This window comes from Nanorana parkeri, unplaced genomic scaffold, assembly GCF_000935625.1.
Source record: "Nanorana parkeri isolate BGI_ZX_2015 unplaced genomic scaffold, ASM93562v1 scaffold399, whole genome shotgun sequence".
NCBI classification, from domain to species: domain Eukaryota; kingdom Metazoa; phylum Chordata; class Amphibia; order Anura; family Dicroglossidae; genus Nanorana; species Nanorana parkeri.
In genome coordinates this window covers 696,532-713,956 of record NW_017306667.1, presented here as the reverse complement: position 1 = coordinate 713,956, position 17,425 = coordinate 696,532, and the positions used below count along the sequence as shown (strand labels likewise).

The following is a 17,425-nucleotide window of genomic DNA, read 5'->3' as shown; positions in this document are numbered from 1 at the left end:
GGGGGGACACACACCCATCCGTTTACAACTAATTGAGAATGTGTATGTGTACCTGTATTTTTAAATTCTCCATGAAACTGCATACAAAGTTGCAATGTTTCAATCTGATCATTGAGGAGAGACTGAGGAAAAGCTTCCTCCTGCCTACAGCAGACTGATGACATCATAGTCACTGAACTAAAGCTCAGAGACTTCCTAAAAAAACAAAAATGTACAGCTGTTGTGAAAATTGACACTGTACGTTGTGACAGGCCTGGATTTTATTCATACAGAAATGTAAAGTTACTAAATGGTCAACTTTTTTTCCACTGAAACTTTATCCCAATGTTTTATTAGATTGCACTTCATTTTTTTTTCTTTGGTGTAACATCTGTCTCCCTTTCTATTATGTTTTCATAAACTGGCCCCTATATATTTGCCTTACATATTCAAAGTTAGTATTTTACCGTGGTTGTAAAATTCCTCTCAATTAAAGAGCCAATGTTGAAGAACAGAACAACAAAGTCATCTTTTTTAATTGCCTTATTAAAATTAATTCAAAGCTTACAAGCAAAAATTTATTAGAATGACACTGCAAGTTATTATTTTTGTAATTTGTCAAAAAAGTAAATAACAAAAATGGTCAGCGAAAATCAAATTATTAAGCCAAAAACTAGTTCAGCCTATCAATTCCCTCATTAGAATATACAGTACGTATAACATAATACGTGCTATATAAACATTACAACGTCAAATGTATATTCCAATAAATAATGTCATGAGTAGACATACTATACAGAATATATAGGTAATTACATACAATTTAAAGTTTTACACTAGAATGAAGTCAACTTGGAGAAAATGTCAAAAACAATGCTCTTCTAGGTGCTAGTTCAATTTTTCAATGTGAAAAAACACCTAAGTGCAAGTATGCTTAGACTCTGCTCACTAACCAGATCCCAATTACCTCTTATTGTTAAGATGGTCAGAACCGCTAGTTATCAAGGATCCAGCTTGGATCAACCAAATACAATCTCCTCCGTCAGATCACAGGCTGCCCTTTTTTGCCCAATGTTATACACAGAAAATAGAGAGACACCATAGTGCAAACCTTCAATATGCTTCAGTGGATATCCTTTGTCATCTTTTCTGGCAGCCAAAACTTATTGAGGAATAACTCCTAGCAATAAGGAGTCACTGGGATCTGGTTGAGCTGAGTCTAATGCCCCGTTCACACTAGTGTGGGTTGTCCCGTGTCTGCTGTGACGCTGCACTGCATGATAATGGTAATCACAATTTTCTTAATGGTACCAGTTTACATCAATGCAACATGGTGTGATTTTTGGAGAGGTGCTGGTGCATCATTTGGTGCATCACAGTGTATTTTTGGCCATTATAGACTTCGATGAAAGTGCAATAAAACATGAGTACTGTCTGTTCTAAAATACAGAGAGCTGATTTCTGATATGGATGAGGATATTTCCATCTATATCTGCTGGAGTAAAAATCCACTTTACACATCCCTCTACTGTCCAAAAACGCTATAGTTGTGTTATTTTTCCATGGTTTTTCAAATTCTAACATCTCGTGTTTCTCAACTGAATTTTGTCATTTTTTTCAGCACCAAAATAACTTTATTTTGATTTTATTTTTCCCAGGTGTTACATGTGAAAGTATACCTTTATGATATAAAATGTTAATAAACAACAATATGAAATGTGATTTTTTTTCTATCTTCCCTAATTATCCAACTATATTTGAAGTAAACAGTGATTCTAAGAGCCTGTTTACACTGTTGTGCTGCATTGAATGGGCTGTCTAATGCACCCGTAAAGGTGCATGCACTAATTTCTGTAACACAGTGCACTATAATATACGGTAGTGTTACTGTAGCAGCATGGTGTGAATAAGCCCCAAATTTAATCCACAAATTAAAAAAAGGTCAGGAAGGAGTGAAACATTTATAACCAACCAGCATTTTCAGAGGAGGGCAGCATGGCAGCCTCTATGAGTCTCTCATAAAAAAGATGCCCAGGCATAGAAGGGTTAACCTGTGCCAAGTGCACCTGCATAGACCATGCAGCACATGTGCTCCAAAAAGAAACTATGCCAGAAAAGACATTCCCCATTGGCAGTCTACCCTGCCATTAGGTAGTGATAAGCAATTTGGCTTGGTGAATTTGCAAATAGCAAATAATTTAATTCTCCTGAATATATGAATGAAGATTTATTCACTTTGCAGAGAATCATAAAAGGACTGTCTGGGTTGTGAGACTATGTTTTGCTCTGCTCATCCTCATGTGACAGAGCTGAGTCAGTCACCAAACACCAGCATGCCATGTGGTAAGAAAGGGATTGAGTCACATGCTCCCTATGGCCAGACAACTGGGTATTTCTATTTACTGCCAAAAAAGAGCAAAAATTAGGTAAATGTAGCAGTCGAGAGCAGCTGATATGTATAACTTCACTTTGCTTAGTGTTGGTGAAGAATAGCCTCACTTTAAAGGAAAACTATGGGGCAAGCTTTTTTGCCCATAGTTCTCCACAGGGTCACGGGAGGATATATACTGTGCCCTCCGGTTACCCAAAACTAAGCATATAGCGAGCTATTGTCCGCAAAAAGCTGAGAGTCCAGACTCACGCCACAAGCAATACTGTTGAGGTTCACCCCGCTAGATGATTCACAGGCTGATTGTCTCTAGATCAGAGCCAGCTACGCCTGCCCCCTCCCCGTCTGTTCCTCCAGTCTGTGCTAGAGAAACAGGGAGGGGGGAATGCCTGCAGGGTGCGGGGACTTCAGTCACTGCAGGGAGAAAAATCAGAAAGTCAGCGATTGACAAGTGTGTGTTCGCTGACTTCTGGATCAATAGAGCCGACATGTGACACAGTCTTTGTCACAGATTGGCTTGAATTATGCGGATGTTTTTTACTCACCCTAACATTCTCCTTTAACAAAACCTTGGTAAATGCTGTATATTGTACAATATTTCAAATCTTAATATAGTGGATTATCATAGCTTTAAAACACAACACCATGTTACCGAGGCCTGAGATGTGTGGATCTAAAGGTTAAGCAATTATAATACACCCTGGAGGAAGGTATCCTGTGTTTGTATATGGTTGGATCAATGCTGAATAACTAAAAAGACAAGTGTAAATAGAAACATTTTGGCAAAAAACAGCCTCAAAAGGAAACCTTTACTGCGAGATACACATTAACTGCCTACTGATCTCCACTCATATTGCGCAAATAAAAGAAATGTGCATTTATTAACTTTTTGCATTTGAGCTTGCAAAGCATTGCAGGCTTGCAGCTGCGATCAGTGGTTCTTGCAGACTATTCCCACAGCCCCAGGTTTGTACCTGGAGGGAAGTTATCAATGGACTACAAGTGTGGGGGTGTCACCATGCTTGTATTTCACCAAGAACTAGGAGTTCCTCTTCAGCAATGGCTGACAGGACTTGTAGTTTTTTCCTGGAAATGAATTTATTTATGAATGACGTGGGTGGAGCCACAAACAGTTGCACTGATTTAAAAAAACAGAAACATGCAGGAAGAGACATCCTGTGATTCAGGTAAGTAGGGGCGGATTGAGGGTGGGGGGCTACGGAATAGCACCGTATTCCATGATACACCTTAAATATGGGTGTAACATGGTGGTAAAGGCAGACAGCCTTTAATACTCAGCCTGCGAACTAGCATACAGATAAGAAATGTCAAAGTTATGTCAGGTCCCTAGTCTGTATACCATTTCCAGGTCAGTGACATACAGTACTGAAGCCAACAGATCAGAATGATAGCCAAACAACTAGCATTTGTACTGAGAGTGGTCATCAATGGCACAGGTTTGCGTTAACCACTTCACTACTACCATACATTTAAAATAGCGAAGTGGTGGGCATGGTGTCCTGGAGTGCGATGTTTAATCCCGGTGTTCAGACCTAGGCCGTCTACATCCTAGCAACCAAAGATGCTGCACGGCCATCTCCCAGCGTCCTAGCAACCAGTGACGGTGAGGGGATTGCAAAAAAATGGTTGCCTCAGGTGGCATCCTTACCTAACATGGCTCAACCTTTACATTAACCCCTTCACCATCTCCTCCCTCTGTGTATGACTTATACATTATTGCACTGCATCTAGTGCACCATTACCAAGCTCCATGTTTTAACCACATCAATACTGGCATGTTTCCTAATTTCCCAAAAACTTAGACAAGAAATTAGATCACCTTGGGGTGTCCACTCTCCAAAAATGGGTCATTTTGGTGTTGGCCATGCTGTACTGGCATTAAAAAAAAACACACCGTTATTAAATAACACCAAATGAAAGCTCTGTCTCAAAAATGATATAAAATGAATTTGGGCACAGTGTTGCATGACAGTAATTGTCAGTTAAAATATCACAGCATTGAAAACTGAAAAATGGCCTGTTAATGAAGGTGTATATATAGGCTGGTACTCAAGTTAAATACTATGGCAGGTAGGGGATGATGCAGCAAATCAATGTGGAGAAAATATTTGCATAATCCATGCTAACCTTTCTTAAAACATATATGGCTCTGATGGTATCTTTAGGGTATTAGTTTTCTATGGTCTTTTGGTGAGCCCATTTACACTCATGCACTGTAGTAATGCACACATCTAAGCGCTGTGCTTTTTGGTGCCATTCATTTTAAATGACACTACATTGCACCTAGTTATCACACAGCAATGCACATGCAATTGTTATAGATTCTGTATCATACATTTACTTTGGTAACTATGTCATACAAATGGGTACAGTATCAGTGGTATATAACCGTAGAATATGGTATATCTGGAATTCAATACACCTATCCCATCTGTACTTTAAATAAAGCAATACACAGGTGTATTCAATGGAGAGGTTTTATTCTTAAGTTTAACATCTTAAGCATACCTCCGAACTGTCCCTTATTTGGAACCCAATCCCTCTGTCCCACATTCCTCCTCAGTTGTCCCTCCTTTTTCATCTGATGTACAGATATCTATGAAACGGTTCTATTTTACTGCCAAAAGGTGTTATTCTGCATTAAACCATTGAACTTATCTCTCAATTATTTAGATTGCAAGCCCTCACGGGCAGGGCCCTCCTTACCATCTTGTCTTGAATCGTATTGTAATGTCTTACTTATATTGTAAAGCGCTGCGCAAACTGTTGGCGCTATATAAATCCTGCATAATAATAAGAATGATAATTACTGTATCTTGTAAGTTATTTTAAAAAGCCAGTATAAAGAAAAAAAACAATTCTGGGTTTAACCAATAATTTTCTGCATTTAAATTCCTAATGGGCCGCATAACTGGAGACGTAACAAAGGTCTGCCCCTTACCAAAATACATTGAGTTTAATGGTGTCCCATCTCAGAGAGTTGTGGGATATAGTCTTAAGTACAGTACCAATCAGAATCCAACTTATAATGGTCTGCCCAGCTCAACTCTAATGACTTCACTGAAAGCCAAGCTCCACTGAAACGTTTTTATCTCCTGTTAAATAAAGTCTGTGTTCTGTGTCCTTATTGGGGGCCCTCTCAATTCCCGTCAGGACAGAAACCTACAATGATAGGAAATGTCTCCAAAAAGGTGACACAGACAACCATTTTTAATAAACTGAGAAAAGGTTTGAACATTGGACAATATTTTTTATTGCTGTCCATGCTTTTCTGTCCTGATGACAACTGCTCTCCCGCTCTTTGTAACAATACCACAGGGACAGGAAGGGAGTGAAAAAAATCTCCCCAATGGAATCACAGACAGAAGAAAAAAAATCTGAAAGAAAATGTTATTCTTCCCTATTCTTTACTGATAGAGGAAGCAGTGTCATCTTAAAATATGATTTGGCTTCCCATTTGTATAGTAAAATGAAAAAAAATGAAGTTACATTCTGTGACTGATTATTGCTATATCACTGCATAATATAGGGAAATGGCCTGAGGCAACTTGGTGAGAAAATCAATAACAGGGCCACAATATTAACGGCAATCCACACATGACTCCAAAGACATGTCTTCCTTGACTAGGGTGTTAAGCAGAAAATCACATCGCTTAGTATTCTCTGTCAAATCAAAATGAGTGAGTGAGCGGAGGAATATTTGACATCAGTGACACAGTAGAAAGCAGTAGAGTGGTTGTTCCAGTCTATGCTTCCTGCACAGGCGTACTGCAGTGTGTCCTTGGCACCTCTGACTAATGTACATTATATTTCTGTTATACACTAGATTGCAGTAGTGGCAAGAGCACAGAATACAATATACATTCCTGCTTTAAGACATCAAGCCTTTTGTACTGGCTGCCTCCCAAGCTTTTAGTGAACTGAATCAGCAATACAAGAGATTCAATATCCGACACGCTATCACTCCAAATTGCAACTGGCCAGTTAAAGGAATATCAAGTGCCCTGGCTGCACCAAAGCAGCATGGGGCTGAGAACGTTCACTCGATAAATTATATAAAGATTCACTTCAATTATCTGATGATGTGCAGATGAAATAGGTAAATGGAGATTGCTTTTCACATAATTGGATAATGGAAATAAACCTTCATGCAATCTATTGAGAATATATACATTCTCTAATCTTTTAGTAAGCCCCCTTCATACTTGTGAGGGTGCAATAGTGTGTTTTTGTGTACAGGGCTGCCCGGTCATTTCAATAAGCTGCACTATGCAAGTTAATTGCACCAATTGCTACAAAAAAAAGTCCCTGCACTTTTTTTTTTTTTTTTGAAACGTGCCGCAACTTGGTACTGTGTTATCTTGCTTCTTGGTAAGAATTCATGCACCTAAATGTGCACGGTGCAGCAAGGTACACTGGGGTGCCATTAACAATGAATGGCAGCACAGCCCATCTTACAAATTGACACATTTTTGCGCAGATTGCCACAGCATACAGATGTGAATGGGGGCTTAATCAGCCTCATTGCGTTACAGTGGTGGGCATATTTACCAGTAGTTTGCCATTTAAGTTAATGGAACCTTTTATAACCACAACAGATTGGGGTTGATTTACTAAAGGAAAATAGGCTGTTTACTTGGCAAGGGTATTTTCCCTTAGATTAGTGAAAGTGGTGAAAATGTACTTTGCAAAGAATACCCACTCACATGCAAGAATTTTTTTTTTAAAGTACTTTCGCTTACACATTATTGGATAATGGAAGTCAGCAGAGCTTCACCTCATTCACTAAACAAAAGGTACAATTTCCTTGCAAAGTGAACAGCCTTTTTCCGTTAGTCAATCCCATAATAACACATTACATCACACACATGTCCTGTTGTCAATGCGCTCAAAGCTAAAAAAAATAAGTTGTACACTGTAGCTTCACCAGAGCTTCCAGATGTGCTATCCCCTGTCACATATACCACATATGTCAGAACACCAATCCAGACCCCTGCAAACTGTTCCAAAATCTTCATTTTACTTCCACCTTACGTCTATAGCATGAAAAATCATATTCCTGTCTATATCTATATAATGTTTTTTGTAACATAGGTATTTTAGGGTATAGTATACATTGATGGACCTTAGACACCCCCAATCTGGCACTGTAGCATGAAATATAAAGTTAATCTTAGTCACAAGTGGGTTCCATTTAGTCCACTCACTTTTCAGTGGCTAAGCCCCCATTCATACTTGAGAAGCACATTTGCCACGCATTGAGCAGTTCATTAATTTCAATGGACTACCTGCATGGCAAAGAAGCACATGCTCCTTTTTGAGCTTGACGGCTTTGGGGTGCCATTATTGATACACCACAAGCGGGATTTTGCACATGTTCCCTGGTGTAAATGGTAATGGAAAACAGAAGGAACTGCATTTTTCTTTGGAAGACCATCTTCAAAAATAAATGGTTGCAAAAATGATTTTAAAAGGAAAGCGAAATAAATGTTGTATATCAACAAATTCAGCATATTTGTATATGCTATATAATGCAAAATAGATCATGTGCAAAATATACATGACTATAAAGTGTATATATGCCATATAAATATTAGAACAATATATACTGTCAGTGAATATTATACTTGGGGAGGTGTGGTTTAGGTATTCCAAACAGTCATGCAACATATTCAAAGACTAGTTTCTTTACTCTATATTTGGAATGTAAACTTGTCTTTTTTCAATAACGTACTGCAAAGAGCACCGTAATAAGCAGTTACTTATAGCAACTGCAGAATACCATTTCAGCATACTTAAGCTACAGATAGCTGATTGGTTTCTATGACTCATTACACATAAATGTTTCTTGTAGCACCAGGATGGTAAGCTTATAATCAAATCTTTTATCCTTATTGTTCTTTGCATGGCTTTGATAATTGAAGATGTTGAGATATATTAAATGTTTTCTCAGGTAAGCATAAAAATTGTATGTTCTATTGAATACAAATGTAAATCCCACAAGGCTAAGTCATTAGCAAACACCATAGGAGAACCACTCTGTTCCCTGAATGCCCCATCCCTCTTGCACATGAAATAGAGCCATCCAACTTTCACAAACCAATTTTGTTTTTACCATAAGTCACAGGTTCCCAGCAGCATTAATCTCCCTGATCAGGGTAGTGTGCCTTATTATTCATTGCTTCCCCAGACTCAAATCAACCATCTGCCAACCTCGGTCCTGCTGTACATTAATTAAGGGGCCATCAATCAGTAAAAAGCAAGCGGTTGCAAAAGAGCACTGACACTTGAGTGTGGAACGCTAGTAGTTAAGGTGGATGATCTGTGCGGTACAGCTCAGGTGAATCATGTATCTCTTAATTGGAGAGTTAGTAGCAATTGATTGTGGATGAAAGCTGTCAAAGTCGGCAGTATAAAACACAATAATATTATTATAGTAGGTTTACTCTATATTATTAAAAAGATTGTTATAGAAAATATAAACATTCTACCAATAGTAAAAGCTGACCTGACACATACAAAGCAGATGTACATGATGGTCAGCATTTTTTTTTTATATTTAACCTGTTCCTTAACAATGCATGTTAAATACAATCCTCAGGAAGAATATATTATATGAACTAACTCCCACTGCCAGAAACAGAAGAAGCATATGGTACAATGTGTCATAGTAAAACTAATTAGGAAGAAGAAATCTTCATAAACAATGAGGAAAGAGGAAAATTTTTCCTGTAAACCCTGGGAAGAGGGAAACGATAAACACTACATTGACTGACATGAGGTGGAAGAGTTTCTGAGATAAATAGATAGATAGATAGATAGATAGATAGATAGATAGATAGATAGATAGATAGATATTGAATAGATAGGATAGATAGGTAGAGATAGATAGACGATTTAGGTGTGTTTATTTCAGTAAACACAACTTTGTAAAGTGTACTGAAACACTGGCAGCAACACACTGTATCTTAGGAACAGATAATTTTATCTATGAGAAGGGAAGCTCCCTCTCTCCTACTGTTTAAAGATCATTAATAAGGCATTAGCATATACTGTAGGGACAGACAAAGGACAGCCAAATCCATACACATTAACAAGGACAGAGAGGCCACAGCTGTAGATGAAGATGAGGATGATGAAGAGTGCACACATAACAATGTATAGTGACATTACCTTGGAAAAGGTAGGCTCTGCTGCTGTTGTGAAGTCCTTGAACCTGGTGCACTCCAGGGGTGGCCTCCCCCAGCTGGAACTCCTCAAGGATATCAATCTGTAGGGAGGGGTCCACACCAAAGCCTGCAACTGACCCAACAAAAGCGACATCCGCCAATTACACACCAAAACTAACATGCATTGTTTGTGCATAGCTTACAGTGTTAACCCCCCAGCACTAGCTAAGCCATCAGTACCTGTTAAAGGCTGCAGCTTTTTATAGAACACAAAGAATATACACCCTGTCTCCAAGAACTGACCTACTTTACTGGGGGTCCAAAAACTTATTTCTTATATTATCTTTTCTTGTAATCTAATTCTATACAGTTCAGCCCTTGCTGTGCTATGTATAGAAACATACCTCATACTTGTTTCTCCAGCAGCAGAAAGAAAGAAAGGCTTCTCTTACCTGGTTTGAGGCAAGCGATAAGACAAACGATGCCCACAATTAACTGCATGTTGGTGAGGAGGATACACTCAGTCCATAGTCTCTCCTGCTTTGGGGAAGCTCCGGTGATCTCGCTGAAGATTGCTCCTTCCTAACACGACACAGGGAGCAGCCAGCAGATGAGCCAGCAACTTGGATTCCCCAAAGCTCGCATGATTCCTGAGCAAAGCAGATCCAGGAGAGGAGGAACACTAGTTTAACCCAATGATGCACACACAGCCCGACTTTAATCCACAGCCTGGGACCGCAGCACATACAACGGAGCAAGGCAGTCGGGGAAAGCCTCAGCCCGAACCTGTTACAGACAATGGATATCCCCTTTACGTCTGAGGGATGCTGAAGCAGGGCACTTTAATTGCTACTCCAGGGATTTGGAGGAGGGGAACAGGGACAGGCTGCTATGTCCCTTTCTCTCAGGGTCTGAACAATTGCTCCTTCCACCAGCTGATCAGAGCATTCTGTACGCAGCATCTCAGTGATCAGCAGGAGTGCTTACAGGTTGTGTCCTCCTATGATTGGCAGGGGGTGGGCAATGCATGACTTGATGGGTAGAGCTGGGCATCCCTGAGCTAAAATGTGTGTGCCTACAAAATATTACATTTGGGTAGCCCTGAGCTTAGCTTCATTGTACATTTGGCCAGCCCTGATTAAAGCTGTGTGTCTCTACAGGGAAAACACACATTAGGGCATCCCTGAGTTTTAACATTGCTATAAGAGTGGTAGGATGGTAGAAGCATTAAAGTGACACTAAACTTAGAAGTTAAATCTTGAAAATGCATTCAAGTAACTTAACTATTAACAAAAATAGATCTTATTTGTGTATCACTTGGCATTAGATCCTCAAATCATCTCTGAATTCATGCTGCCACTGTCCTTCCTTCTGGAGGGCGACTACTTTTGTTCCCCATGGTCCTTGTGTGTGTTGTAATGTAGTCACTGCTCCAACTTCACTTCTGGGAGGGACTACAAATCTCATGTTTAGTTTACTAACAGCATATTTTGAAGGGCTGCTCGGTGTGAGAATGGTCAGTACTGCTCTAGGGGGAGGGGGAGGAGCCTCTCGCCTAGAAAAATGGAAGGCATGTGGTGACCCACTAAACACAGGGCCGCGACCCACTTTTGGGTCACGACACACCAGTTGAGAACCAAGGCTCTAGAACATAACTGGACTGACATATATACACCAGGCAATGCCTGCTATAAGCAAGAAACTAAAAGCATTGGGAGTATATTACACTTTAAATGCAGAGAAAGTATAGTGGGGGGAATTTATCAAAACTGGAGCAGACAAAATCTGGAGCAGTTGCCCAGGGCAACCAATAAAGTGCTCTCTTCAGTTTGTTTAGTTAAAATTTAAAAATGCAAGAGAGAAGCTGGTTGGTTGCCATGGGCAACTGCTAGAGAATTTTGTCTGCTCCAGTTTTGATAAATCCCCCTCAGTGTATTTGTATTAAAACACATTTGGGGGTGTTGCAGGGTTTACCTTAAAGTAGTATTATGCTCTCAAAGTTTTTTCAAAAGTGAATCCAGATCAAACAAATATACAATGTCCAGCAAAGTATTTCTTTACATTTTTGCCCAAGCACTTACAGTCATTGGGGGGAATTTATCAAAACTGGAGCAGACAGAATCTGGAGAAGTTGCCCATGGCAACCAATCAGCATCTCTCTTCAGCTTACTCAGTTGAGATTTGAAAATGAGAGATAGACGCTGATTGGTTGCAATGCAAATCTGCTCAAGATTTTGTCTGCTCCAGTTTTGATAAATTCCAGCAGCTCTCTATCTACCAGCATAGAGAAGGAAAACGGGAGGAGGGAGGAGCCGGGAGCAGGGGGGAGTGCCTGTGTGTTTGTGGAGAAAAACTCAGCTTACTAGCATATACAAGGGTGGCTCCACAGGACCCTGAAAAGGAAAAGGATACAGTCCACATACCCATCATACCCAAACCACTGTTCCAAAATGATAAAGTGGGCGATAAAAACGGATGTCGACGGATGGCAACATTCAGAATACATAAGTAGAAATATGGATACTGCACTGAGTATATTATGCTATGCTGCATATGCGTCAATAAATACACGTATTTGATTTGCCATTTAGTGCCAGTGTCCATATTTCTACTTATGAAAGGGAAAGGAGCCACCTAAAACAGCATATCAGGACCAGTGTTTAGGGCACCAGCGGATTCTACAGGAAGCTAAAACTTTTAAACAAGTACCAGCATCCATTGTAAATGATAAATTCAGAATCTGAAATCACTTAAAAACATTTTGACTTTAATATCACTTTAAATTAACCACTTCCTGGCCACAAAACTATAGACAGCGGCCCGCAGAAGTGGTTAAAACAAGAACACGGCTGCTGCAGCAGCCATGTTCTTGGTGTCATTTTTAACAGCCAGCGATGGGTGTTAAAGTACAAGTGATCAGGCGTGTGTACAGCCGCCAGATCATTTGTACCGTGCGGCGCCCTCCCGTGTATTACATCACTTTCGGTGTCACTATTTACAGTCTCCGGGTCCTAGAGCCAGGAGAAGAAGCTTCGGAAGCAGGTCTCTGCTTCCTTAGCTTCTTTGGGGTCTCCATAAAGAGGACCTGTCACACCCTATCTGCTATTACATAGGGGATTTCTTAGCCCCCTATGTGACAGTAATATGGTTAGTGTCAAAATAAAAAAACGAAAGTAACATACAAGGAAAAAAAAATTAAAGTCCCCCTCTCCCCACGTGCACGCACATACACACGCATACACACATTGGTGCCCTTATGTGCGAAAACGACAATTGCGCTACACATGTTACGTATCGCCACGAACGTCGGAGTGAGAGCCATAATTCTAGGGCCATCAATCACTGTTAGCACTAAACTGATGAGTGTTAAAAGAGTTTAAAGTGTTCCCTATGGGAAATTTTGGGTGTTGACGTTTTTGCGGCTTGGCGAGCGAACGCAATTTTAAGGCTTGACATGTTTGGTATCTATTTACCCAATGTGACCCCAAATTTTATATTTTACAAAAAAAATGGGTATTGTATTATGTTTCTGTGCACTACATTTTAATTTAGTTTATTTTTTCCTAAACATACTGGTTTGATAAACATTTGCACAAAAACCGTGCAACATAAAAAAAATTGCAACTAGCATTTATTTATTCTACTGGGCCTCTGCTTTCAGAACATATATCATGTTTGGGTGCACTTAGCATTTTTGTATTCTACTGGGCCTCTGCTTTCAGAACATATATCATTGTTTGGGGGTTTGAAGCTGTTTTCTAGCCAAAAATGTATATTTTATCATGTGTGTGCAAATAGTAAGAAAATGCTCCGGACAATTAGCAAGTCCTTGTTCTGCTATATAATATATTCTATTATATATAAATAATAGACATGTACATTCGGATGAACCTGCAAATCAACGAAAATCAGTTGATTCGGTGGTTCTTCCGAATCTAAAATAACGAATTTAATATATGCCCGAATATACGTTTTCAAAACACTTGTTCTGCGCATGTCCGCCGCCATATGGGAGGCGGAGCGCGTGACGTCACATAACAATGACGTCACTATTGTCACAGGTCTGCTAGAACTATGAGGTGAGTGGAAATCACTCATCTCATAGTTCTCCTTTAAAGCAAATCTGTTGCTACAACAAAAAAAAGAGGCCTCCCTGTAAAGAAAATAACAATACCGACCTGTCCTGCCACCCACTCCACCAGTCTTTAATGTTTTGAAGATATATGCTTTGTAAGGGATCTTCAGCTTAAGACATACTTACAGGTATGTTGGATGCCTAGTACCCCGCAATGCATTGTGGTTTCATCTGCTGCCCCCTAAGGTACTACCATATTCTGTAATAATATAAGGGCTGGCTAATTAAATCAGATTCTCTATAAGAAGAGTGCGACCATGATCATTGCAAATCATACATAGGAACAAAATATTAAAATATGAAAACACTTTAATAACATAAGTTACTGATTTATTTTTTTTACACATACAGTATATCTTAAAAAATGATTGAAAGGACAAACATTTCTATTATGCATATTTTTTAGCATTTTCATAGTGTTGGCACCTTTTAACACATTGGGGTTTATTTTTGCAACATCTCAGCACACATTTTCTGAGAGGATGAAACATTCTACTTTGCCTGTGTAGCTGCATTTCTAAAACACAGTGCATTCTACATGCAGAACCAACCATCCCTATTGATGGAAATAGGCTAAAGTTTACTTTAAAAAGCTAAATAATTCACGCAAAAAATACATTGGTGAGAGCTCTATCTTAGAGGAGGGTGGTAAACACATCATGGGGCCTAGTTATCAAATGGCCGAATGAGTTTTTAAGTGCCTCCATCCAGTGCAGTGAGATCCATCCAGTGGCCATATTGCGCTTTGTATCTTGTTTGCAGAGATGTTCGCTCTGCAAACGGTTTATAAATACACCCCCATGTGTTTGGATACAGTTTTAGCTGTTGGAAAACATACTTAAAGGTGAGAAATGCAAATGGAACCTAATTATTTGCACTTGGTTATATAGTAGTTCAAACATTGGAAAAAAAATGACGTTTTCATGCATGGCTGTGAGGATCTGGATTAATATTACAACATAATTTCACATTGGGTTTAGCTATTTTGAATAACTATGTGTAGTGTCCCAGGAGAGGGTACTTTTTGCTAGATGGTTGTACATGAAAGCAGAAGGCACCATATAATCTAATTCAGATCATACAATCAACGGCGATGATTTTCCAACATTTTATTATTATATTATACAGGACTTATATAGCGCCAACAGTTTGTGCAGCACTTTACAAAATGGGGGACACAGTACAATTCAGTACAAAAGGTTTAGCAGGGCCCTGCTCATGAGAGCTTACAATCTAGTAGGATGCCATTTTTTTTAAACAAAAAGGAAGTTGTTCTTAACCACTTGAAGACAACCGTATTATACCCCCCTTCCTGGCCAGGCCATTTTTCAGTATTCAATGCGGCGGTGCTTTGACTGATGTTTATTCCGTCATGCAACGCTGTACTGAAACGAATTTTATACCATTTTTTGGGGGCAGAGAGAGCTTTCTTTTGGTGGTTTTTAATCACCCTGGGGTTTTAATTGTTTACTTTACTTAAATGTTATGAAACAATTATTATCACCCCAATTCTTTGTTAAAATATAAAAGACGGGGTCACGTCGGGTAAATAGACACCAAACATGTCAAGCCTTAAAATTTGCGTGCACCCGCGAAATTGCAGAAAACAACCACACACAATATTGGCCATAGGCGACACTTTAAATGCTTTTACCACTCATCAGTTTAGTGTTATCAGTAATTAATGGTCCTAAAATTATTGCTTGCACTCCGACGTTCGTGGTGATATGTAACATGTGTGGCGTAATGGGCGCAATCGTCGTTTTCGCACATAGGCGCACCCAAAGCATGTTTGCGTGTGTATGTGGGGGGGGCGGGGTATTTTCAAAAAATGTTTGTGTTATTTAACTTTTTTTAAGCTTCTTTATTTTTTATGCTTACATATTTTTTTACACTTTTTTTTTTTTACACTTAACTTTATTGCTATCACATAGGGGGCTGAAAAACTCCCTATGTAGTAGCCAATTCAAAAAACAGGTCCTCTTTATGGAGACATCAGGGGTCTCCAAGAGACATCAGGGGTCCATGCCGCAGCGGGCACGGCGGATCTCTGGATCGACAGCGGCAACAGCGGGGAGCGCACTACAAGCGATCTAGAGACGCCCGATCGTTTGAATGTAAACAGCCATCACTGGTTGTTTACATTTCTAACAGTTTCCCCACTCGTGAACGTGCTGAGCGCCGCACACAAGCTAAATAAGAAAACTAATGCAACCACAACATTTAAAGACTGGTAAGCTGCAATATATTACATTTTTGGTCTTGGGTTTATATATTCCTTAAATAGGAAACAGATGGAATAGACTATCACCTTAGTCAGAGGTCAAAATGTTGCAGGTTTAAGCACTCACTATCAATCATGAAGACAGGGTGATGACATACAATTCATGGCCAGCTTAACAGCTTCATTTTACAGATCAGTATCAAAAATAATTATGTAAACTTATCAAGCATAATTATCATTTATTTTTACTAGGAGTCACAAGGACAACGCTTAATGTAAATTAATTTGTTTTCTGATTTGGTGCTAATAGCCATAGGTGCCAGTCTGCTATCCGACAATGTCATAAACTTGCTTCTGCTTGGTTGTCATGGATTACTCCAAACCCTTGCTGTTAATATTATTTTATAAATAAGCCCTAAGTGTGTGTCTAGCTCTTTCATATGAAGTGTGAAAAAACCTGTCACTATCATAGGGGAACCTATATATATATATAAAGGAATTTATAAAATGAGACCAAGCTGAAACTGGAAATGTATGCACTTTATTAAAAATAAACAATATTGCTAATGAATTTCACAAGATAGTAAACGTGTCAAACTATCTGCTTAGAAGTTACATGCACAACAAAAAATTATAAACACACTTTTAAGGAAATATATCCAAATCATATGAGATGCTAGCGTTAAATGTTCTCAAAAATAACAAAATATTGCCTATAAATAAAAAAAATACTAGGATAAAAGCTTCTTATCTTGTGCCTCATTTATCGTATAGGTAACATCTATAGCAGGCACTGCAAGGTGCCTGCTCCTACCTCTACTTCGCTTTACCATAACCAAGATCAGACATCTGAGCCCCACAAATACCCAGTTCTTCTGGGTATGAGTTTACATGTACAGTCTCATTGCCTCCAAAAACCCAGTGTCTGAGTGGCCAGGCTTCCATGCCTGTTTAGAGCTGTGTAAACCTCGATTTTTTTTGTCAGAAAGTGAAAATGTACATGCTTTGCTTTAATTTTTTCCCTGCACTTTAACCACTTAACCAGTTGACATCCACGGTGTTAAACCCCCTTCCCTTGATCTCCCTTTGATCTCCTGTTAGAGCGGCGACGGGACACAGGTGGGGGGGGGCGTGCACACCCGCAGATCGTGCAAGCAGTCGGGCGTCTCTAGAGATGCCTGATCGCTTGTATGTAAACAGCCATCGCTGGCTGTTTACATGCTAACAGTTTTCCCTCTCGTGTGCGGCGCTCAGCGCGCGCACGAGAGGGGGGAGGGGCAGGACGTCTTAAGACGCCCACCCGCTCTGAGGACGTCTTAAGACGCCCACCCGCTCTGAGCAGACTTCCGTCCGGCCGTTCACGAACGGCCATGGACGGAAGGTGGTTAAGATAACTTCTTTACCCAAGTTACTTTCCCTCATACAAAACTTTAAATGTATTTCCCACACTGTAGGCCACATGTGAAATGATGTGGAAAGTTGTAAGGGTGTAGTCCAAAGTTGCACCG

The 17,425-nt window shown here is 39.6% G+C and overlaps 1 protein-coding gene across 2 annotated transcripts in view; it reads right to left on the bottom strand.

Annotated features, from left to right (window-relative positions):
* The window catches only part of NELL2 (neural EGFL like 2), a 197,077-nt gene extending 186,799 nt beyond the window's left edge, over positions 1-10,278 (bottom strand). Inside the window, exons 1-2 of one of the 2 annotated variants that reach the window (XM_018559489.1) lie at positions 10,011-10,278; positions 9,563-9,697 (exon numbers count right to left, since the gene is read on the bottom strand). In XM_018559489.1, coding sequence (XP_018414991.1) covers positions 9,563-9,697; positions 10,011-10,059 — 184 coding nt within the window. In that variant the 5' untranslated portion in view covers positions 10,060-10,278. The remainder of the gene's footprint in view (positions 1-9,562; positions 9,698-10,010) is intronic. The other variant, XM_018559490.1, reaches the window with a different exon arrangement.
* Positions 10,279-17,425: the final 7,147 nt, after the last annotated feature.